This window comes from Ursus maritimus, unplaced genomic scaffold (assembly GCF_017311325.1).
Source record: "Ursus maritimus isolate PB19 unplaced genomic scaffold, ASM1731132v1 scaffold_13, whole genome shotgun sequence".
Taxonomy (NCBI): Eukaryota; Metazoa; Chordata; class Mammalia; order Carnivora; family Ursidae; genus Ursus; species Ursus maritimus.
Window position 1 is genome coordinate 37,663,214 of NW_024423675.1, and position 25,312 is coordinate 37,688,525.

The 25,312-nt window shown below is 36.8% G+C and overlaps 1 protein-coding gene across 1 annotated transcript; it reads right to left on the minus strand.

Annotated features, from left to right (window-relative positions):
- Window positions 1-4,642: 4,642 nt before the first annotated feature.
- On the minus strand, window positions 4,643-25,077 carry TMEM244 (transmembrane protein 244). The gene is made up of 4 exons (XM_008691116.2): window positions 24,743-25,077; window positions 9,829-9,914; window positions 8,226-8,299; window positions 4,643-4,739 (listed from the first exon to the last, which is right to left on the minus strand). Exons 1-4 carry the CDS (start codon window positions 24,773-24,775, stop codon window positions 4,681-4,683), a joined length of 252 nt encoding a protein of 83 aa, XP_008689338.2. The 5' UTR covers window positions 24,776-25,077; the 3' UTR covers window positions 4,643-4,680.
- Window positions 25,078-25,312: the final 235 nt, after the last annotated feature.

A 25,312-nucleotide genomic window follows, 5' to 3' on the forward strand; every position in this document is an offset into this window, starting at 1 on the left:
GAGCTATATAACTTTAAAAAATATCTGGTCCCAACCACTTAGACCTTGTTACTCAAACTGTGGTCCATGGACCAGGAGCACAGGTATTTTCCAGGAGTTGTTAGATACCTGGGTGGCTCAGTTGGTTAACCGCCCGGCTCTTGGTTTTGGCTCAGGTCATGGTCTCAGGATCCTGGGATCCAGCCCCGCACTGGGCTCCATGCTTAGCACGGAGTTGGCTTGAGGATTCTCTCCCTTTTCCTCTGCCCCTCCCCCGTGCTCTCTCTCTGTCTAAAATAAATAAATAAACCTTAAAAAAATATTTACAGAATTTTAGGCTCCATCCCAGCCTCTCTAAACCAAAATCTGCATTGTTAACAAGTTTTCCAGGTGATTCAAATGCATACTAAATTTTGAGAAGCACTATGTTAGAAAGCATAGTCTAAGGAAAGAAATAGACATTAATATTTTTAAAAAGGCAATAATTATACAAGAAATATGCTACCACAGAAACAAATACTGTGGGCCAGTAATAGAATCTAATTCTGCTTATAGAGATTTGTAAGAGTTTTAACTCCACTCTCTGCTATGTTCTACTTTCCACGTGATACATCAGCATTTTCTAAAGTGTGTCCCTGGGTCAAATACATCTGAGAAATGGTGCGTAATCTATACCACTGCTTTGAGATGCCCTGTTCACAATAATATGTTAAAGATTCTGAGAAGTCCTGAAACACATGTCTGTTTTACATAAACCCAGGAATCCACAAATATACTTACACGTGCAACTTTTTTTCCTTGCGTGGTACTATTAACATATTACAGAACTCGTGTGCTGTGGAAAACACTTTGGTAAACACTGCATTTTATGAGTTGGCAACATTTTGCTCATGAATACCTTACTAGGATTCTTCTGCTTCCCACTAACATCTCTTTCTTTTTATAGTTATAAAGTATCTAGAATAAATTCAACCTTGAATATAGGTGTGAACAAAAAAATACAATTTAGCTCCGACACAATGTATATAATAATATAGAAAGTCTGAGGCAAATTAATTCAGCTGTTCTGTTAAAACTCACCCAGATCTGGATAGATAAAGTTGTCTTTGAACAAACAGTATGCGAAAGCCTAGCCTCCACATATCATTCAAATTAAGCCGGATCCTGTAAGTAATGAAAGTTTTGGTTAACTACCAATAATGAATAATTCATTGGTGAGATTATGAATAAGAACAATTGTCATGACTAAAATAATGTTCCTGAAACTGACATAGCATTTGAAATAGGGTAGTTTACAGATTCAGCTAAGAGACAGTAGGTATACATTCTGTGCTGATAAATTGTTGAAATTCAAAACTTCCTTCAGGGAATCGATGCGTGGTTCTGTCAAATTAATAGTAAGGAGCTCTTAAAACTCAGAAATTCAAAGGCAATGGAGTCAAAGCACATGCCAAGGATTTTACAATTCTCAATTCTTTCAGCTCTTCAGACTTGCCATTTGTTTGTATTGTTGCTATTTAAAAATATTTTATAAGGTATTTTCTCTCTAATTACAAAAGGGAGATATGCTCTCCTCGAACTTGGAAAATATTTTTTAGTATAGAAAAGATTTTGAAAACAGAAGTCTACCTACCTGAGCAATTTGGTTATATGAGAATGCCTTCAGCTCTGATTTCATTGGCCCAATGATTCTTGTTTGTTTTAAAATATTGCTCCAGCCCAACAGGGCTTTCATAAATCTGTTATTCCTTGTATGGCGGTAACAGTATGACTCCCATGAAAGGTAAAGGTCCCTGAGGGAAGAGCCCTTAGCGGATCAGAGGCTTGGCAGGCCTGCACAACTTCCTCAGAGATGCGCATATGGTACAAACCAGGAGATAGAATTTCCAAGATGCTTAGCCTCTATTCTTTTGTCTCTAAATTTTTTAACTCAAAGAAAATCAAAGAAGGTTACCTCAAACATCATTTGGCAACTGTTCTCTGCGTAATCCAACCCTAGTTCTTAAAACTGAAATGGTGACCCAACTATTTTAGCAAATTCTATTGGCCATTCCAGTATGCCGACACTGACTCTCCTTGTCATCAAGGTGACTGAATTGCCTAGGGCTTAGTAAATTTTGTGGGATTGTGAAGCAAATCCAAGGGATAAGTTGTTTTTTTTCCACAGAGAGAAAAGATCATCTCTACTTATACTGATAGCACGTCTTTCAGGTGTCTTCTTTCTGATTCATTAAAAATGTGCATTTTTTTAATGTTTTTTTTTATTATATTATGTTAGTCACCATACAGTACATCCCTGGTTTCTGATGTAAAGTTTGATGATTCATTAGTTGCGTATAACACCCAGTGCACCATGCAATAGCATTTTTTGAAAGTGTCATGCAAAATAAAATATCAGTACTTTCTACATGTGTTTTCTGTATGAACCAAACAATGTTGGAAAAGAGTACACACTAAGACTTAATGGATATGTAAGAGAAGTGGAAAATTAACCTGTAGTGAAGGGAGCTAATGAGTAATATAAATAATACTGATACTATAAACAGATAACTGGACTTTGGGGAAAACAAGATGGTAAAATGCTGCATTTCCATTTCTCATCATTAAGTATGACCATACTTAAATAAAAACCATTGCCAAATTTACTGAAAGGGGGAAATGTAAAAATATTTGTAGTCAATACCTAGCTTAAGCCAAAGGAAAAGCTTTAGAAAAGTCCACTTTAACTTGGCTAGTTTTCTTACTAGATGTATAATTGATGAATTCAGTTGCTCTATTTGTGGGAAGAAAAAAGTAAATGAAATGAAATCGTGCTACTGTAAAAATAGTAATGCCATTCATGTTGAAAGAGAACCAAAAGAATATATCACAAATATATATCCGGTGTTTTATTCCATGTAATTTTAGAATGATGAACCCTTTGAGCAGTCTTCTAGTCCAATCACCTGACCCACATAAAAAATATGTTGATGCCCCACTATATTTATAAATATGTATGTGGAACATAATACATACACATATGTGTATAATATATATAGGTATCATGCGTATATACCTAAAGCAGCCCACCAATGTGATGTCAGGGGGAACTCCAACATAAGTGAAAAAGAAAAAAAAAGAGTTTACTCATTTTTAAAATATGTGTTATTTTTTACACATGAAGAAATACTTCTGTTTGGTCAGATCATATCCACAAGACAAAGAGAAATTTTATTCACATTCATGAAATCAGGTCGTCCCAAAGCTGTACTTAGATCATAGTTGACGAGGTCATTTATTAAATCAGATGCCTGAAACTCGTCTTCTAGAAAAGATGTTAGGTTCTTGGGTCAGCTCACAGAATTGATTTGAGTGTTATATAACAGAGACGGTCCTAAGGCCATCCCGAATCCTCGATACCTGACTTTCTCTGGAGTTCTGAGCCGCTTCACTCTGAACTCATGTCTATTCAGCAGTATTTCTTAAGTATTTTCTATGTGTCATGTGTTAGATAATTACCTTGTAACTTTTCTGGGTCCAGAACCTATTGCTTATCTCAACCTTAAAGATTCAGCCACCCTATGCCCCAGAGCCCTTTTGCAAATATCCCATGGCTGTCTTCCATGTAAACTTAAGCCCCAAAGTAAAATAGAGAATTTGAAATATGCGGTTTAGTGGTTCTGAAAGTTACTAAGGAAGGGTGTGTCTGGGGACAAAGAGATTGATATACTAGCATTCTCTAATAACAGTGATGCTAGGATGTAACAATTCATTTGGAAATTGTGAATTCTTAAATTGGAGACTGATGAAGCCATTAATAGATCACAGCACTGAGAAAAAAATGAGTAATTTAAGTTGCTAATAAATACTAATAACTTTGAATTATAACTTGTGGTTGATTCCCACCCATCCTTTGACTAGTATCTTTTTTTAATAATGGAAGATGGGAAGGGAGAAATAATAGAAGAGTAAATTTTGAACAGATGAAGGAATGGATGAAACTTTCATTTACTGAGTAATTATTATATGCTTAAACACTATGTCAGACAATTTCTCATTCTGGTTGAAATATCCCTAGATCTCCCTGCTCCATAAAGGAGGCAACTAATGTGAATGATGTTTTGATTTCCTTTAAGACTACACACCTCATAAAAAGGTAGGACTGAAATTTGAATCCATTTTCTGTTGACTCCAGAGATCACAGGTAGAAATAAAACCCCTTAGTTTAAGAATGCAGTATTCTTGGTAAAATAACTATTGTTGGGAAGTTTGCAAGCCTGCCGTGGTGGGTTTCCTCAGGGGCCAGTTCCCAGTCTGGTCAATTTCTGCCTCAAGGAAGGGTTTTGGAAGAAAAGTATTCTGAATGGAGGCAAACCCTGTACAAGCTGATGACACGCTGAACATTAGAGGAGAATAGGAAACATCAAATTTCAGTACAGTTTTGAATCAGAAGATTCAAAACCTCTCCCAGGAAGTGGTAAAAGAACTTAGTGGTGGAGGAAAAATGAGGGGTGGGGGGAGAATCAGCACCATAAGTTTTTATGATTAAGCCATCAGAGGACAATACACATATAACAACGTTTTACTCTTGAGAAGCAATTTAGGTACAAACTCAGATTTAATATATTTTCTTTGTTTCCTTTATTTTAATTTGCTTACCAGTGGAAGTGATGACAACATGAAGAATAGTTACTGAAATAGCATAATCCCAGACCCATTCTTCTACAACCAGAGCGAAAAGCAATCCGCAAAGTAGGTGACCTGTGTTGAGACTAGAAGAACTGCAAATAGAATGAAGAATATAATTATTTGGAACTAGAAAAACTAAGAATTTTGGAACACAATTAGTAACAGGACCATTACAACTTACTCTGTGAAGAAATTTTGGTTAAGAATTTTCAAAATATCCCATGTCTTAACAGTCCTCAAATTTGGTTAAGAACTTTTTAACATATTCTGTCTCTTAATAATCCTTTGACTTATAGAAAAATAACAGTATATAATTTGTTTCACATTCTTTGTCCTTATGATTTTAAAGGTAAAATACAATAAAGAAAAGTTACCATGTAACCAATACATGCTGATCTGTAATTGGATTGCAACTGTCTGTTTAAGATGTAGTAAAAACTAATGAAAAATCAGTTCTGAGTTTTCAGAAATGAACAAAAGAAATATGAGTTATAACATTTCTTTGCTCCTAATTATTGCCTTACTTGGAAATGAGTTCCTTCATGTCTTTGTAATAAAATGGCATGTTCAGATCGTCATCTGGGACACATAACCAATAACCATGGATGAAAGGAAGCCTCCTAAATGATTTGTGTGGATGGAAGCACTCTTCTAAATCCCCCCAATTGTCTCAGAGGGGTCTCCCCAAACATGTATAAAGAGCTAGTTATTTATAGGTTAGGACTGCAAACCTCTAAGAGCCTTGAACGTGTGAAGGGTCAACCTTTTGCCTCTTGTCTTTGATACGGATGTTTAAGACTATAGTGGTTTCGAAGGAGAGATCCATCAAACATATGTGACAAATAAATGTGACATACCATCAAGGTCCTTTTGTAATGATATTACTTTCTGTAAACATTACCCTTCTTCTTTTTTTTTTCTTTGACAAAAACGTGGCATATGATTACTATGTTCTTATAATTCAGGAATCAATGAATCTAGACAGGCAAACTTTCCATTTTTCAAAGCAAAAGGTAAAATAATCACATTATATCATATTGTGCAGAAGTAATTTATTCACTAGCAAGCCAGGGATTGTTTCATGCTGAGCAAGGCACTAACCAAGTGAGCAAGTCCCAAGTGCCATCCTTTTGAAAGGCCTTACACTCACTCCTCAATTTGATTTAATTTCACTTATCAGGTTTCGAAAAGTTGAAGGGAGAATTCATACCAACTCCTTTTTTATCATACGGGAACAAAGTTCAGTTCAGCATGTCCCGTTCCCTAAAATCGAGGCTGTGGAAGGAACTTCATTGCTGTATCATACTGATACCACCTCTTCCCACATTTCCACTTCTACCTCTATCAGTGGCTCCCAGAGCTTCTAGATTATTATAGGGAAATAGAGATGCCTCTTTTATCAGCATTGACAGATTTTATAGGTTAACTTGCAGCTGCTTGGAGACATTGATTTTTAGTCTTGAACAAGCTGTATTTGCATATATTGATAAAAAAGGCTTATGCTTTGTTTATAATATGAAAGAAAGCATGATTTAAAAGAAGTAGTACAAAATTTAAAGTCAGGATACCAGTGTTATAGTCTTGCCTTAGAGCTTAGGAGTTATAAAACCTTGAGTACAATTTTAACCTCTGGGTCAGTCTTGTTTTTTTCTCTATAATTGGGAAATGGAGTGCTATCTTATCAACCTCAAGAAATTGTTAGGAGGATTTTAATTTAAAATGAAAGCAATTTGTAACCTATTTTCTGCTATGCAAAGGAAAGATATTAGTAATCAAAATGTTTTAACTAGACTTAAACATTCCAGTGTCCTTGCTAAACCTACTCTCCTGGGTGACAAAAATCATTGAAACAGACAAGAAACTTGACCCTAACTACATGCCCAAGGCTCTGAGATTACTCTTACACTTTATCTCTGAGATTAAAGTCTAAATTCTCAAAGTAACAACTTTGAAGAGTTATGGCAGTTATCTCCTCAAGCCCAAAATTAAAGATCTAATAGGCTAAGGTTTTATTGATATCTTCATACAAATGTTAGTGTTTTGTGAGAGGAGAGAATGATATAAACTGTTCCAGGCATCCTGGGGATCTTCACTAATCTCCACTATGTAAAAACACAACCTTTCCAATAAGCTGTGTCATTCCTATCTTTCACTGACTGACCCAAAGGCAAGAATTAAATAGTAACAGTTGAGTTTTAAATCCCCTCCCAAAAACCACACATACAGCCTTTACTTAACTCTTTACTGTGACTATTTCTTTATTAATTGTGGACAGTTTTGATAGAAAATAAGTTAATTCTATCTTCAGTAGGAAAGCACATAAAGAGAAAGTGAAGATAGAATGTTAGACCTCTTGTGTCTCATTAGAATGAAAGTCTCTTTTTCCTAATGTAGTCTTTGTCTATCCAAAATTGAATCGATAATAGCACCAAAGAAGGTTACCCATTTGACAAGGTTGTTCTAAAGCTTTTTAATTTGAATTCAGTAATTTTAACTGACCAAGTTTCCTGTACAAGTCATATTCAAAAATCTGGTTTCTTTGGCTTCAGGCAATTGTTGTATATTTGTGTATTTGTTCCAAAAAAAAAAAAGTCCAGTGGTTTTCCAAAGAATTGTAGTGTTAAAAAATTCCACAATTCATTAAAAAAAAAGAGTAGGAAGAAATTTAACAGACTATTAAGAATAATTATGTTTAGAAAGTAAGTTTGTGATCGAATTTCTTCTTTTTCTCCTCTCTACTTGTAGGTATTTTATAAGTTTTCATTAATTTATATGTATTGTTTTATAATGGAAATAACATTAAAATCTCATTTTTCGAAAGATGGGATGAACTCACCATGAATCCCCCCAAAACAAGTATGTTTGACATATATCCAATACAAGTGGCTATTATTATTAATATACATAAGGCTTATGAATGTAGTAGGTACTAATTAATAATTATTTTTTCAACCAAAATTATGAATTTAAAAGAGATAAATTTTTTCTTAGTATACTCTCTATATTACTTTCCTTTGGAACATTTTTTTCCCCCTATTTTGAAAGAAAAATCAAACTAAGCAGAAATGTACAAAGCAGAAAATGAAAGTTCTCTGTCATTCCAGCTGGGAGATAACAGTTTGTTGCATAATTCTCCAGATTTCTTACCACTGACACCATGTATTTTACTCTGTTCTACAAAAATGAATAATTACACTACACAAACACTATTGTCGTCTTCATTTTCCATGCCATAGCTCATGAGCATTTCTCTACATCAATATATTAAATCAGTCTTCTTCCTCTTCTTTGAAAAATATTTAATGTGCAAAAACTTGACCTACAAGATCACCAAATAAAAATTCCTCTAATAATTCTATTCGATTATTTCACTATTCCATCCTATTCGTCTTTCAGGAATAGCCACTTCAAAATTTTGGGTGGCATTCTTCCACATTAATTTTTGAAGTCACATATAAAATACAGATGGCTGAGAGGAAGTCCTGATATGTTATAAATTTTTCTAAAACAAAAACTATTTTGTTTTTTGAGGCATTTAACTCGCTCATTAACAAAGATTGGAAATTAAAACCAATTACCTTTATAATTTGTGTTGAGCCGTGAGGGGTTTGTTTTGAAATCAAATGGTGCCAGGACATCCAACTCATACACCCTGAAGATGTTGCAAATGAAAATAGTTTACTACGGGGGAGGCGGTTCAAAACTTCGCACATCAAGGCTTTGAACATCCCTCTTCCCGCGATAAGTCATTCGCTTTACCCACATTGTGGCGCCTTTAGAAGCTCGCTGACTTGTATGGCAGCCAAATAATCTTTTCCACCACATTTTCTAATTTGTCCAGTGAAGTTCCCCTAGCGGACTTTGTTGTGTTTTAGCCCTTAGCTGTCATCCTGAAAGTCCTTTCCATCGAACATGAGAAGAGAACGTAACCTAATTCTGTAGCAAGAGCATAGGCGTGGAAATAAACCAGACCAAGGTTCTAAACCGGATGGATTGTGACACTGTGAATTTGGGCAAGTCAGTTCCATTTGGAGCTGAACTTCGGTGTCTTTTCTGTAAATTGAAAAGGTTAATCTCTGAGCTCTTTTCCTGTTGTAAAATCTGAGTCTATAAATACACACCTTCTACGGCGCCTGTTTGTAGTTGTGAACAGCTGGTCAACCCGTTAGCTGCCTCCTGGAGATGTAAGGCCCAAGAACTTCAAATCCCTCTCCTCTGACTCCCATGAACTACAAATCCCTGAAATCAGGCTCAGAGAGCCCTGACGATTCTTCACTCTTCCCTGCTCCAGGCATGGCCTCGCCATCTCCAGTCCCAGAAGCAGCTGAGCCTGTGTGTGAGCAGCAAATGCTGCCTCAGTGGGCTTGCCTGCAAGCGTGCTGAATAACATTATTCCCATTGCAGAAGTTGCTATAATTATTTTTGGTTACTCATTTGGATACTGAAATCAAAGGGTCCTAACTCCTTACTTGCACAATAAAATTAAGTTATATAAACACTCGACTTCTTGGAAATTATTTGTAAATCTACATAAAAATATTTCAAGGCAATCAATGTATTGGCAACCTAAATTTGTAGAGGCCAAAATTAAACCATAGCAAGACAAAAAAATTACCTGGAAAAAAAAATGGCTCACACTTGCATAGAAATATTACTGAAAATACACATTTTACTTTGTCCTCATAATAACCCTCTTTTGATCAATTACTTCCATTTGACAAATGAAGACAATTAAGAGAAGCTCTATGGCTTAGTTAAGATGTTTCCATAAGGTTAGTAAAAATCTGGGCCAGAAGTTAGGTCTCCTGACTTGGGTCCCAGAGATATTTCTAGTACATACCAGAAAATATTTAAATTTGATATGGATTATCTCTAAATTCCCTTCGAATTCAAATCTGCTCTGCTTCAATACCAGCCCAGGGAGTAAGAGCTTCATTTTCTTTCCATCACCATCTTCCAAAGAAGTAAGAGAACGATCCTGTCTGGTCCTATCTATCCACATCATTTCATGATTTTTGCTTTGATCATTTTCAAAGATGGCACATTTGCTCTCTTTCCTTTAAAAAGGTAAGAAATATACCATTTTTTAAACATTGCATCTTCTGTTCCATGTCAAGTATCAAATATAAACTCCTTTCACATTCACTCTTAGCTCTTTAATTCTGTTTGAAGGCAACTTACTTGAGCATCAGGCAGCACATGCCCAGAACTGCATAGTACACGGTGCAGAAGAGGATGACACATATAAGAAGATTCTGCAAAACAAGCTGCAGAGAACACAGGCGTGAGCTCCAAGAGCCTGGGTTTTTTCACATGGTTGTTGGTAATGAGTCTGACAAACAAAAGACGATGGATGACCCCTCGATAGTGTTGGCTAGCTTTGTTTTGCTTGGAGACCCACAGAGTGGGAAGAACTTCAAAGTCCACAATGGAAGTTTTTCTGACTGGAAAGGCTGGCATGGTCCACATTTGTACCAAGGATTAATGCCGTACAAAAATCCATATCACTTACCTTCCATCTCCTACCACACACTTCCTACATGCTAACATTTACAGTTTAATTTGACAACATGATTTTAAATTGCAGCTATCTTAATAGTCAAAATAGAAGAGCTGAGAAATTTTGAAAAGTGTGAACAAAAAGTACATAACACAGTAATAATTAAACCTGTGTGCAAGAATTTACAGAGCAATTGACTACAACACAATAGACAGTCCTAAAACGGCCTCTGCCACATATGAGATTTTTGAAGGAGGCATTGCAGATTAATGGGGACCAGATGGATTGCTCAACAAACAGTGTTGTGAAAATTGTCTAACTTCTAGACAGAAAAATCCCATTAGATTCCAGTCTTCTACCAGACACCAAAATAAACTCAAAATGGATTAAAGGCTTAAATGCCAAGAAGTAAAATGGGAGAAAATATTTGCAATATATATTATGAGCAAAGGATTGATATCCACAATGCATAAACACATACAGATAAAAAAAGACAAACAAACCAAGAGAAAAATGGACAAAGTATATAAATAGGCTGTTCACATGAATAAACATTTAAAAAGCCAATAAACAATTGAAAATGTCTGAACCTCACTATTAATCTCTCGAAATATATTCTTATGAATGTAATAAAAATGTCAGCATTTCACATAGAAATTTTCCAGTTTATTCTTTTCCCTTTTTATCTTTTTAAAAGTCTTCTTGTTTGGTCAACACTTTAACACTTTAGCATTATTCATTTTCTCTGAATGACCATTTTACCAAATTTACCAAATCTTTTAATTGGCCTGGGTACAGAGGAGCCCTCCACTAAACGCAAGAAGAGAAGAGAGCACAGAGCACACCACAACCATTTGGCTGAATGGACCAAGTTTATAGACTTACCAAGAACTTACTTCTTTCAACTATGTAAAAATGGGTGGATTGTCTGGCCTAAGAGAACCAGAGGGAATCAGGACTAAAGGGTTCTAGCACCTTCAGGATCCCAGCCCCCCACCCTGCCCACAGCCATGCCGTCCCTAGCCCCTCCTACTCTTTGCCTGTAGACTCCCCTTTACGAAGTCTCTTCTCTCTCTGCCCATTATTCTCATCCCCCTTTTGCCCTTCAGTATCTCCAACTCCTGGTTGCCCAATCTCCCCTCCCTCATGACCTTTAGTCTCTTCTTAGCCTCATTCATTTATTCATTTGTTTTATTTTATTATTTTTAGTTGAAATATATTTGATGATTAATACTGTGTAAATTTAAGTATACAACATGGTGATTTGTTACAGTTATATACTGTAATATGAGTGCCATTGTAGTGATAGTTAACACTTCATCCTGTCTAATAATTATCATTTCTTTTTTGTGGTTGGAACAATTAAGATTTAGTCTGTTAGCAAATTTGATGCTTATAATACAAAACTGTTGTCTATTTTCTCTATCCTGTGCATTCGATATCTAGGACATACTACTAGCTGTGAGTTTGTAACCTTAATACCTCAATCTTTCTTTAAGACCTGCATAGTCTTGTCATTCATGATGGCTGACACAATCCTTTTTAAGGGAATAAGTAAAAGGATGAAACCTTCTCACAGCTCTCTTTCTTTTACTAGAGAATAAAAACCTTTCCTAGAAACCCCCATCAGATATCCCATTATGTCTTATTGACCACAACTTGAGGTCATGTGCTCACTTCCTTAATAATTGCTGACAAAGAGTAAAAGGGTCTAATGATGAGTTTAGAAAATTGGGACTTTGCTCCCAGGGCTCAGCACCTACTGCTGTAATAAAATAAAAATTATTAGCAATTACTAGCAAGGAAGGAAAAAGGGGTGTGGGGTCTGCTAAAAGGTAGGCAACTCACAGTGTCTTCCAATATGTGGTAGAATCAGTATGGAAATAGTGATTTGTAGAGAAGATTATTTAGAGGTCAAGAGAACATGTGAAAGTTTTAGCTGAGTTGAAGGTCCAACTACTGTGCCCACATTTAAGTTGGTTGAATTTCTTCCCAACTGTGGGGATAAGAATCTGCTGATGGAAGCTGGGTATGTGATAGGGAACAACATTGGTGCTTCTGCAGCCTCAACATTTTCTTAAGGGTCATGAGTCTTTGGGATTGCTTTACTCTTAATCTATATGTTAATAACAATCTGTTTTTCGGGGCGCCTGGGTGGCACAGCGGTTAAGCGTCTGCCTTCGGCTCAGGACGTGATCCTGGCGTTATGGGATTGAGCCCCACATCAGGCTCCTCCGCTATGAGCCTGCTTCTTCCTCTCCCACTCCCCCTGCTGTGTTCCCTCTCTCGCTGGCTGTCTCTATCTCTGTCGAATAAATAAATAAAATCTTTAAAAAAAATAATAACAATTTGTTTTTCTTTTAATTTGAGCATTAATAAGCTCTAGTTGAAATATTTCTAGATGATTGCTTTATTTCAATTCAATCCAAAATAAGATAAATGAGATGTAGTCTCTATACTAATATACAAACATGAAACTATTTTTGTTTCTATGTTAATATCAAAATTTAAATAATTTTTAAATATAGTCACTTGCTATAAAATTTTATTTTTATAATCAAAACAGAGAATTGTGATATATCCTTAGAAAACACATAAATACTAATATGTGTAAGACATTTGGAGTTATTTTTTAAAAAATGAAATCATAATTTGTGGGAGAACATATTTATTGAGAAATTTTACATATGGGTATGTCTACTTTCCCCCAAATTTACAAAACACTATATATAAATAGAATTACACATTTTAAAATTATTTTAAAAGAAATATTTTGAAAAACAAAGCATACTTTTTGAAAATAATTACCTTCTTTTCCACCCAAATAATATATTTAGATTTTCAAATAATTCTTTTCCTATAAGCAAATTCAGTTGCTTCTAGTAACTTCCTCCTATAATCTATACTCTTCACAGCTTACAAAAGTTACTTTCTAAAAGGTAATCAGACCGAGACATTCTTCTGCTGGATATCCTCCGATGGCCCTACAGTCATCAGGATTCATTCATCCATTTTTTCATTTGACAAATAGTCACTGGGCTGAGTGGCAATGCAGAGTGAATTGGATGTGGTCCCAAGCATAAAAACTCAGTCTAGCAGTGTTTCTCAAATGTACAAGTATCAGACTCACCTTGAAGGCCTGTTAAAACACAGATTTCTGGGCCCCCAGTCCCAGAGTCTCTGATTCAGTGGGTCTGAGGTGAGACCCAGAAATTTGTGTTTCTGACAAGTTCCTGGGGGATGCTGGGTCTTCTGTTTCTATAACCACACTCTGAGGACCACTGATCTAAAGGCAAGAATGATGAGTAAACAAATAGCTACAATACATAGAGCGCTCTGGTTGGGGAGTGTATGGAGTGCTGTTTTAATAACATATTTTATTTAGTCCAGGATATCCAACATATTGTAATTTCAATGCTTACACAAGATGAAAAATTATTAATGAGATATTTTATGGTTTTTGTTCATACTACATCTTAGAAACCCAGAGTACTTACTTACAACACATCTCAATTTGGACCAGCCACCTTTCAAGTGCTCAGTAGCATTGTGTGGCTAACGGCCACTTTATTAGACAAGACAGTTCTAACCATGGCCATTGCTTTTCCTTCTGGCCTCATCCCCTCAACTCTGTCCCAAATGGTTGATAGTCTAACTCTATTTACTATTTATTGTTGGATTACTATCTATCAAGCATTATAACCATAATTTCTCAATCTTTCCACCCTTCCCCATACCCACCATTATGTGCACACATGAAAAACTTTCTGGGTATGGGTAACTATTCTCTGCATTTCACAGATTTGGAAACTGAGGTAAGAGGGGTTAAACTTAGCTCAGCTCAAGTGGCCTGTATGTGACAGGGCTCCAGTCCAGAGCTGCTGATTGTCAAAGCTCTTCTTTGCTGTGTACCGTCCGGCCTCCCACCTGCTAGGCTCTCGATAAAAGAATGTTGAATAGTCAATTCTAGTTCAACACTTTCTTTTTAAAAGGATGGAAACTGATTCTTGACTAGGTTCAGTGAAGGGCCCAAGGTCATACCTTTATTTAGTGGCAGAGACAGGAAAAAAAAAAGTGTATTCAATTACCAAAGGAAAGATAATGTTACCCAAATGACTGAATTGATAACTTTATTATGATTCAATTATTATTGTACTTTAGGAAAAACCAATATATAAGAATCAGAGTTTATAGAAGTCTAGATATTTAGCAACTGCCAAGATTTTTATTACTCCTTCAAAAAACATATTTGAGTCCTGAAGCAAGTAAAGTGTAAAAAAAATTTGACATATATGACATTTGGCTATTTGAACTTGACTGGATATTTGATGATATTAATATTTTAGGGTGTTATAATGATTGGAGATTTATCATATGCAAATGCAGATCATTATAAATGCGATTTCTTTATTAAAAAGCTCCCATGTTGTTTTATTTGTGCATAATAACAAAACTATTTTGAGAGTAGACTATACATACACAAGTCTGAAAAATGTGCAAATTTAGGATATGGTAAATACTTTATAAGTTGCTTTCAAAAACACTGTCTGCTATAAGTCGTCTTTACACTGTCATCTTTTTGATGCAAAATATTGTGAGGCCAGCTCTCCTTCCACTGCCCTAAACACAAAGCAATTTTTTAATGCATTGAAATTAAGGAGGGACTACACCTACTAAAAAAGAATAAAATTCTTTTAGTTTGAGGTCTCAGAATCCCCCAAACCACAACTACTATATGCAGGTGGTGTGTCCTAGGTTTCAGAGCTTTAGTGGACCCTGAGTGCCCCAGCTGCGTAACTCCTTCAACTCTCCTGCCAGTTTCCAAACTGGTTTGACTGGTGTAGGAGGGCTGACAATATTGACTCCATCTTTGGCTCTCCATCTTGTTCACGCTCACACAATGACCTCCCTCAGGGCTATGTGTACAGAGGCCCCATGGAGGTGAATGCATGCTCTGCCCAGAATGTGGAAAGGCTTGTTGGGATCTCCCCGCTGGTACGCAAATGGCTCCACTTTAGATAACTACCGTTTGCTCTACAAAATCCATGGGTTAAAGTCTGGACTTGGTGGAGAATAGCAGTGTAGCATCTGGATCATGATCCCCCTGATCCCCACGGTCACTGAGTTACCCTGAATAAAACTCTGTGTAAATGGTATAGAGTGGCGTGCTTCGTTTGTCGGTCTCAAAGTGCCTTCTTGGTCTGGAAGAGACTTTACTGTCCCTCCTCCTCCTTCTAACTCTGGGCTTAATTCAAAAAAGGAAAAGCTTGGCGCCCTTGGGTGGCTCAGTCAGTTAAGTGTCGACTTTTGGTTTCTGCTCGGGTCATGACTCACGGCAGTGGGATCGAGCCCCACAGTCGGCTCTGTGCTCAGTGCAGAGTCTGCTTCAGATTCTCTCTCTCTCACTCACTCTCTCTCAAATAAGTAAATAAAATCTTTAAAGAAAAAAAAAGGAAAAGCTCACATTCATTCCATTCTTCTGGAATCAATAGCTACCTTTCATTCTTCTCTTCATTTATCTTTTGAATTTTTCCCGTTGTATCATTTCGTAACACCCCAGAGGGATGTCTTCCACATATTTTATAGTATTTCTTTGAGTAATTGGCTAAAAGATATGGGGTCTAATTGTTCTATGATACTTACCCCATTTTATCTAGAGGAGGAATGGGGCGTGTCCTTGATGCTCACTAATGTATACATAGTGCCTGGTCCGGTTCCTGGCACACAGTAGGTTCTCAGTGAATGTGACTTAACTGATTCACTACAGTTTTAAGGATTGAGAGAAGCATGGCTGGTTTTCAGCCTACACATGGGTTAAGGAGTATCCATTATGACAGATCAGAGCCCAGGCCACACAGAACACCACCTCCTATGAGAGCAATCTTTGCTGAACAATAAGAGAGTAATCAATCACCAGATAGTTATCGAGTGTTGACATCGTGCAAAGTTATCACACAGTAAACAATTAGACCAAATAAATATATCCAATGTTTACATGACCGTTTAAAGTATACCTGTAAAGTTTAGCTCACCCTTCAAAATAAACAGATTGAGCTAGGATAATCATCACCTCTTCTCAGATGAAGAAACAGAGATTCAGAGAAATGAAGTGATATTCACAAAGCTGATCAATGGAAAAGTTGCAATTTTATACCAAGTTTATTAACTTTAAGTCAGAAAGTAAATTTGGTGGTTCTGACCATGAGGGCAAAACTACTTCACAGAAGGGAGATAACCTTGGTTTCACAATGACATTGAGCTGTTAGTAAGAATCATAATGATCCACATTCTTCATATTTAAATCAGATCACATGAACTGTATGTAAATGGTTCTCAAATTCTCTTATTCTTAAGAAATACCAAATGTTTGCATGCGAAAAGTGCAAATTCCTCACACTGCATATCTGGATATTAGGATTCTGTAGATACTGGGTAGAGGCCAAGTATCTGCATTTTAACGACCCGCTCAGAGGATTCCAATGCAAAGATCTGCTGAGGGTGTAGGAACAAGTCCAGGTGATAAACAGAACGTGGGTTTCTCCTATCGTTTCCTCCTCGGGTAGACTTTCTAAATGGGAATTGGATGAAGAGCTGGGAGAACTGGATTCCTGAGCAAAATGGGCAAGATGGAGGAGAGATAGATTTTCAACTGGAATGAACAAATATAATCTTTTACTTCACTGATAATAAGGAAATGCACACTGAAACAACAATAAGACACTATTGTTCTCCTGTAGGCAAGATATTTTTTTTTTAAAGAATCACTTGTTCTGGTGAATATAATAAACATTATTCTAGACTGCCGGTGTGAGTAGAGTTTAGTACAAGTCTAATAGGAAGCAATATATAAATATGTAGTTTTCAAAAGTGTGATTCTGAACCTAAATACATATTTCTGGTAGGAAATAGAAAAGTCTTAAGGGGGTCCGTCTTTACATGGTGAAATCATTGGTGATTTCTCCCCCTTTTTTTCTGTATTTTATAAATTTTTAATGAAAAAAGAGACCTAGTTTCTAGCAATCACAACGTATATGATTGTAGGCAAGTTACATTGAGTAATATTTTTATCTGTAAAATAAGGCAATGGTGTTTTTGACCCTTAGGGGCTCATTATTTTGTGGAATGTCTAATGTAAACTACGGACTACGCAGAAAAATAGATAGGCTCACAAATACACAAGATGTTGTGTGCAATTTCAATGTTTTCACAGAACCTCTGAAGTCTGTGCATGGATCCTAGGTTAAGCATCTGTAATCTTGATGGATAATTCCAAGTCTAACCAAGGGCACTTCAAATCCTATGGGGGAGAGAGTATCTCCATCCCCATTAGAAGAACTAAAGAGACATCAGGCTAGCCCTCATGTCTACAGCTATGGCAGATGCTGCAAACTATACAAATATTATTTGCAGGATTAGTACTCTAAATTATATTTCAAATTTCAATATGTTCATTAGGCTCCTTCTCTAGTTGAAGGGAACAGAAAAGCTCACTCTCTTAATCGTGATAATTGAAACCATGTTGGAATCAATTAAGGGAACTGTCTCAGCAGCTGTTCAGCTGTATTTTGCCACGCACCATTCAGGAGCCATAATAACTCAGTAGTGAGGTACATGGTGGGACTGGAGACCCAACACCACGGCACCAATATTCCTTGTTAGGACTAACCTCTTCCCATCTCTGTTCCTCTCTTTGTTTCTCTTTTCAACTCTTCCCCCAATTAACTAACTCCTTCTTATATGCAAATACACAAAAAGAGAACCTGATTAGATAAACCAATCACTATCTGATACATGGCACCCAGGTTGGATAGAGCCCAATTAACAGGGGCTAATAGACCACTGATTGGACCGTGTGTGGCTGTCTTTGAGTCAAATGAACTTCTCTAAAGCACCAGGGATGTCCAAATAGAGAATTCACCTCACACAAAGCATGGTGACCTTTGCAAAAGGCATCCCACAAATAGGGTTAAGGTAAGGGTCAATATCCAAAAAACCTTGTCAGAGAGAGAAGGCTGCTGGCTTATTTCCTGCTATTAAACTATTAATAAGATAAACATGTGGCAAACAAGTTCGGATATAGGCTCTATTAAAACTAATACCATAGCATTGGTTAAGAGGATTGGGGTAGTCCTGGGGGTTAGGGGAAAATGAAACAAGTTCTCTTGTTTTCAGGTCCTGGTTAACGGTTTTTAGTCAGTTCAGGTCTCAATACTTCTCCAATCTCTAAAGTTGTAAAGGATCTAAAATACTCTAGGACCCCAGTTGCCTTTTTGATTTTCTAAATTCCAGCTATTATTAAAATAATATACATTCATTAATTCAGTTCCCAAAGTATTCAGTGCAAAAGATAAAAATATAAACAAATCTGACTTTGAACCTAATAGTCATTGTGGAAATTTTGGAAAACATAAAAACATGAAGCACAAAAAAGTGAAAATTACCCATAATCCATTATTCAAACAAATCTAAGTTAAATTGCTTTTCAGAGCTGTCAGGTTCTTTTTGTCAACATCCGTAGCTTCCAGAAGATTAGAAGTAAGTGGAGGCTTTTACATTTCCCTCCCATACCCCCGGTTCAGCATNTAAAAACTATAAATCTGATAGGCAATATAAATGTCTTAAGAGGGGTTGTCTTTAGATGCTGAAATCATGGATATTCCCTTCTTCCTTTTCTGTATTTTATAAGTTTCTAACGAAAAAGAAGAGACCAGGGTTCTACATTGTATGCTGCAATCATAGCAAGTCATTCTTAAAATGGTGCCCAATCTATACAAATTTATGAGCAGATAAACCCCAGGATATTTATACAACCTGGTTTTGAAAACTTAGGGAGTTCCCACTCTCTGTCTCTCAGCACTTTGACAAATACTTCATGTTTGTCAGGTTTACTCGGAGGCTCTCACCATGATATCCTGAAGTCATGGTCAGCCATGTTGGCCAAATCAGTTGACCGATTTCTTCATGAAGTCTGTGTGTGTTGGGGGGAGTGGTGGGGATGGGGTGGAATGGTGGGGGGGCAGCAAAGAATATGGGCTCTAGACCTGGGGTGCTCCTGTGGCCGAGGTGGCCGAGCTTCCCAGATTCTGATCTCTCCTTCATGTAAGGATAGTGAGGCATGTTCAATTCTGCATATTTTGAACAATGCTCATTTCATCAGTAAAAAAAATACTTCTTTCTTATGCTCATTGACGAAGTCTCTGGTCTAGGTTTCACTAATAACTTTTCTACTGCCTGAGAAGCTCTTCGAGTGTGGACTCCTGATAGGGATATTTCAGATGCTAACCAACAGCTCCTGGAATATAGTTGGGCATTAATCTATGCACACATCTCTCACACTGCGTTATAGCAAAGTATTTTATACAACATGTATGTTTTCAAAATAGATCTTCTTATGTTAATATCCACATTTTTGCCCCTTTAAATGGCTTCAAATTTAACTACATCTTTGCAAAAAAGATGAGTAGGTATTCTATGAAAATGTTATGTGAAATTGTAACACATTTATTTCTCAAGGGCAGAAAGTGAAAACAAAATATTCAATGACCTTAGGTATTTTTTCCTTTAACTCTCAAAAGAGCAAGGACCTTTCCTATATAATTACAAAGCTATTACCATATGCAAGAAATTTTACACTGATACACAATATTATTTACACGGAGTTCATATTCAAATTTCCTCAATTGTCCTCAAAATCTAGAATCAATTAAATTTTCACATTACATTCAATTGTCATACTCTTTAGTGTCATACACTAGATTTGTCTGATGGTTTCTTCATGATTAGAATTTCTGGGGAAGAATTCTAAATGGTACTCTTGCGTATTTCCCATTGTCTCTCATGAGGAGACACATAGTATCATTTTGTCTCATTATCGGTGACGGTTAGTTTGATCACTGGGTAAAGGTGATGCCTGCTATCTCTCTATTTTAATTGTAGTCTTTATCCTTTGTGATTAATAAGTAATCTGTAGGGTGACACTTGAGGTTATGTGAATGTCCTGTTCCCCCAAAACTCTGCTACTTGCTGGCTTCAGCGTCCATTGATACATCTTGTCTGAAATCAATTATTTACACTGATGTTATAAAATGGTGATTTTCTTAAATTGTTTTTTCTTCTACATATTAGTATACATTCTTTCACAGAGAGATTTCCCTTCTTACCTTGAACTTGTGTGTTTATTATTTTTTCATCTATTTTCGGTAACTCGTGGTATTTCTTTATTTTCCACATGTCCACACTAATGTCATGCTTCTTATTGATGATGCTAAAATTGTCCCAAAGTTGACCAACTTGAGCACCTACAATATACTTCCTGTGCTCTTTTCACACACCCGCATCATTTTCTTTGTATGCCTTGCCTTTGTATGTCCTCTGTCTGACGTTCCAATGGGATACCGCCTTTTTAATGACTATATTTCTATATGCATTTTTGGCTATTTGTGAGCTTTCTATTTTCTTCCATTGATTTCTCTTTCTATCTACTCACAGATCAGTATCACACTGTTTTAATTACAAAAGCTTTATAGTATGTTTTAATATAGGCACCCCCACTGTTCTTTGTTAGGGATACTAGAGCTATGTTTTATGTTTATGTTTGTTTCCAAATAAATTGCAAAATCTACTTGAACAGCTCCATAAAACAACTTTATGTTATTTTTATTGGAATAATATTTAATTTATTATTAAGCTGGGAATAAATAATAGCTTTATAACATTGACTCCTGCTATCCAAAAAACAAAACAAACAAGATCCCCAAATTTATTCAAATTAATTTTTGTATCTTTCAAAAATATTTTAATTTTTCCTCACACACCTTTTGCACACTTCCTGTTAAGTTTATTCTTAAATCAATCCTGCTTTTGCTAATAGTGTACCAGGATTTATCTCGTGGCATCATCTAACTAGCAATTGTTTATGCACATAAAGACTTCTGGCTTTTGTTTTTAATTTAACATTCTATCACTTTACAGAATCTTTTTTTTATTATGTTAGTGTTTTTATTGATTCTCTTGGATTGCCCAAACACAGTACAGTATAATCTATAAATATAGTTTCACCACTTCTACTCCAAGTCTTACGGCTCCACAGTTTATTGTAATCTGATTCCAGTGGCTAGCACCTCTAAACCATAAGACACTCTTAATCAGAGGAAACAATCTGAGGGTTGCTGGAGGGGAGGGGGGCCCAAGGATGGGGTAACTGGGTGATGGACATTAAGGAGGGCATGTGATGTAATGAGCACTGGGTATTATATAAGACTGATGAATCACAGGCCTGAACCTCTGAAACCAATAATACATTATATGTTAATTAATTGAATTTAAATGAAAAAATGTTTTAAAAATAATAATTTATTTTCAAATAGTAGTGGCATTAGTGAGTATTCTTGCCTCATTCTTGGCCTTACTGTGAATGCTTCTAACACCCTCCATCAAGAAATATACTGGCTTTGGGACTGTGATGTGTGTGTTTGTGTGTATGTTGTCATAGATATATAGTATTACCAGAGAAGAAATAATCAGTTCCTATTTTATTCAGTGTTTTAATCAGGAATGGTTGTTAACTTTTGTCAAAGACCATTTCAGCATCTATGAAGATAATTTTACAATTTTTTTAAAGATTTTATTTATTTATTTGACAGAGAGAGACAGCCAACGAGAGAGGGAACACAAGCAGAGGGAGTGGGAGAGGAAGAAGCAGGATCGCAGCGGAGGAGCCTGACGTGGGGCTCGATCTCAGGACTCTGGGATCATGCCCTGAGCTGAAGGCAGATGCTTAACAACGGTGCCACCCAGGCGCCCCATAATTTTACAATTTTCTACTTAGAATTACAAACATGGTAAATTATGTGAGTGGATTACCTGATGGTGAACCACCGTTACATTTTTGGAATAAATGTTACTTGCTCATAATACATGTTATTTAGATTTTTACTTTTATAGTCCTAAGTAAGATTGAGCTGTAGTTTATTTTTTGTACTATCTTTATAAGGTTTAGATGACAATGTAATTCTCGTTTTTTAAAAATATCTGTGGCTTTTCTTTTCTTTTTTTTTTTTTTTCTATACTCAGAAATTATTTAAGTAGCATTAGGAGCGTATGATCTTTGGAGTTACAGAATTCCCCTATGGGAATTCTGGGTCTAGTCCTTTTATAATAACTGTCTCTATTCATTCTATGAAAACTGGGAATCCTTATGTGATTTTGCAGAGTGGAATGCTCCCATTAAGTAGAAGAGCTTTACCCTTCACTACATAGCAGAAATATGTATATTCTTCAAGGTCTAGCTCATATATCCTATCACCACTCCATCCCCTATTGTAGGACAGAATCAATCCTTTCTTATTTCTTCTGCATCCATAGCATTGTGCATATCTCTTACAGGTCTGATCACATAGTTTGTAGCATACCTATCTATAGAGGTTCCCTTTCCTCTAGAGTCTCAAAGAGAGAGACACAGATTTAATCACGTTTAATTCCAGCCTCAAAGCTATTGCTTAGTTCTTGGTAAGCAGGCAATAAATATATTCCAAATAATGATGAGTGAAGAGAAGTAAAAGTAATAATGAAATTTCACTTCAGTATGAACCTATTCGCAAAACAGGTAGACTCCAGGGTCACATACACTTGGGTTTCTTTCCCAGTTTCTCACTGGCAAGTCCATGACATTGGTCAATTACTCTGTGTTTTGTTTTACTCATCTGTAAAATATAGGTAAAATCTCATGGGTTTTTTAAATTCAGAACTTGTGTAAAACTCCTAGCAGTAAGTACTGTATGTACTCAGCAGATAATAACTTGCCCCATTACTCCCCACGTGAAGGCTTGCTTTTTAGTTCTTTGGGCAATTCCAGAGAAAACATGAAATATGGCTCTCTCACCTGTAGGACCACAGTGCACGATCCAGCCTTCTGATAGTGGTTCCCTCTGAAAGTGTCTGTATGGATGAAATTCTCTAGTTTATGTCAACAGCCACGTGCAGGAACGCCGTGTGTCTCTGCCATTTTTAAATTCAACATTTGCTTTACGATTGTAACTTTGCATTAGTTCAATATAGTTATGAAATGTGTATCCTACTGGAGTTCTGAACAACAATACATTGTATTCGGAACAACAATTTAGCAGTCCTCATACCTGGGCTTTCTTCCCAGTTCCTGTGCTATTTCCCCAGACAGCAAATTAATTAAATGGCCTTTGGCCATGGCTCTTTCCCTTGAGTCAGCTTTTCTCTCATTTAAAGTACAGAGACAGGGGGATTTAATTAGCCCAATTCCTGGCACATTGCATACACTCAATAAATGTTTGTTAAGTCTTGGAATTCTCTTTGGATAAAGGTCACTTTTGCTATTACTATTAATTTATGAGCATCTGAATAGTTCCTGTGATGACGATATTGACAACGAACAAGGACTTAAGGAAAGTTAACTCATAACAGGGATGCGTCATGAGACCAGATTTTCAACAACTCGCCTATTTTGAACGTATTCACTGTTGGTAATGTCCTATAGCTGTGAATCCACACAAAAAGCTCTGGGATTCTAAAAAAGTGAAGATCTGCAGCAATTACCTGAATATTTACACTGGAAGAGGTGTGTGTGTGTGTGTGTGTGTGTGTGTAAGCCCAAACTAAATATAGAGTCCCCATTCTTTATGTAAGCTACTTAAGGAAAAGGATATTATCTTTTAATTTTTTTCTCTCCAGTAAAAGTTATTATTGCTCATTCAATCCCCAAACTATATATAAATTATGAATAGTTTAAAATGCTGTTAAAAATAAGTTTTTTAAAAATATTTTCCCTGAAATAATGTTTTCACTGACCTAGAAAATTTTTCTTAGCTGTTGCCATACTTAACATTTCTAACTGCTGATGTATGTTGTGATGATGGCAGTGAGCAGAAAAAGCTTGAGGAAACACACACAGTGCTGATATTTTACTAAAACGAATGGAGCACTAATTCATAAAACATAATTTAATTTTTAAGTAAAAATCTGACTTTCCAGAGTGTCATTCCCTGAAGGCTGGATCTTTATAGGCCCAAAGCCTGTGTGAATTTACACAGCTGCTTTGAGGCTTTGCATGGTTCCCTGTTTTAGGTGCTTTGATTTTTTTTAAAGGGGTATTTTTATACTGAAATAAAACACAACTATTAACACTAGCCTCAAGGGAAAAAGAAACTAACAAACGAACAGCTTAAAATGTTTCAATACTTTCCCTTTAAAATCTTGCACATCTTTTAGAAGTCGGACAAATTAAAGCCAACCCCTGCCCGAAAAAAGAGGAAGGACACGCTGGCACGAGTTCGGGACTCGAGCGCAGAGGTGCAGGTGTTAATAATACTGGGTTTGCCCGTGAGTAAAACGGTCTCTCCTGAACGACCATCATCTGAATGCTTCCGAATCTTTTCTCGGGCATGGGTGTCTCTAGATGGCCGTCCTCACCCCAGGACGCAAGCAGTGCTGCAGAATGTTTTCTGCATTCGTTCCCAGCCAAAAGTGAAACAAGTTGCCTACTGACAGGCCATTTATAGAACACATTTGCTTACACCAGTGCGAGGCAGTAATGAAAGCCAACGCGAAGAAGTCATTCCTCTTTACCTTGCTCGGGGCCACTCTGGTCCGGAGAGCCATGGGCGCATCCGCGGTCAGCGAGGTGCTGAAAGGCACACACTACCTACCGACGACATCTGGAAGAAGAGACAATTGCCGCCGTGAGCTTTTCAATTACTCCCGAAGACGAAGTGTGAGACGCAGCCGTGCAGGATGATTGGATTACACAAAATGAGACAGAAGCCATCTGTGAGCCACACGTAAGCTGCTGAGTGCCAGGACGAGCACCCTTCGTAGACGACCGAGTTCTCATTCCATTCGGAGTTTGGTCAAGTTTGAAAGATGAGTTGATTGTTTTTAGACAGCGCTGCAAATAGGCAGGGATTTGAAATTCTCCCTGGCTGTATGAGTCATGACTGTCTCCTACTTAAATTAGAAACATGGATTTTCAGTTAGGAGGTCCCGAGATGGTCTCCAAAGGCTGCTGCTGGCTTTCGTGTTGCAGCATGGCCTGTTCTCTGGTTCACTCGCGGGGGCCTTGGCCTGCTGAGGCGAGAAATCATTCGTCCTTCCACAGCAGGGCAAAGCGATATAAGAGTTCTGGTTTGGAGTTGGGAA

Excerpts from the sequence above, each read along its gene's own strand:
- TMEM244 (XM_008691116.2), bottom strand. The coding sequence starts at position 24,775 with ATGGCTCTCCGGACCAGAGTGGCCCCGAGCAAG. Across the intron at positions 8,300-9,828 it reads ATGTGCTGCCTGATGCTCAA|GGTGTATGAGTTGGATGTCC; the intron begins GTAAGTTGCCTT and ends CAACATCTTCAG. Across the intron at positions 4,740-8,225 it reads GCTCAACACAAATTATAAAG|TTCTTCTAGTCTCAACACAG; the intron begins GTAATTGGTTTT and ends TTCTATTTGCAG.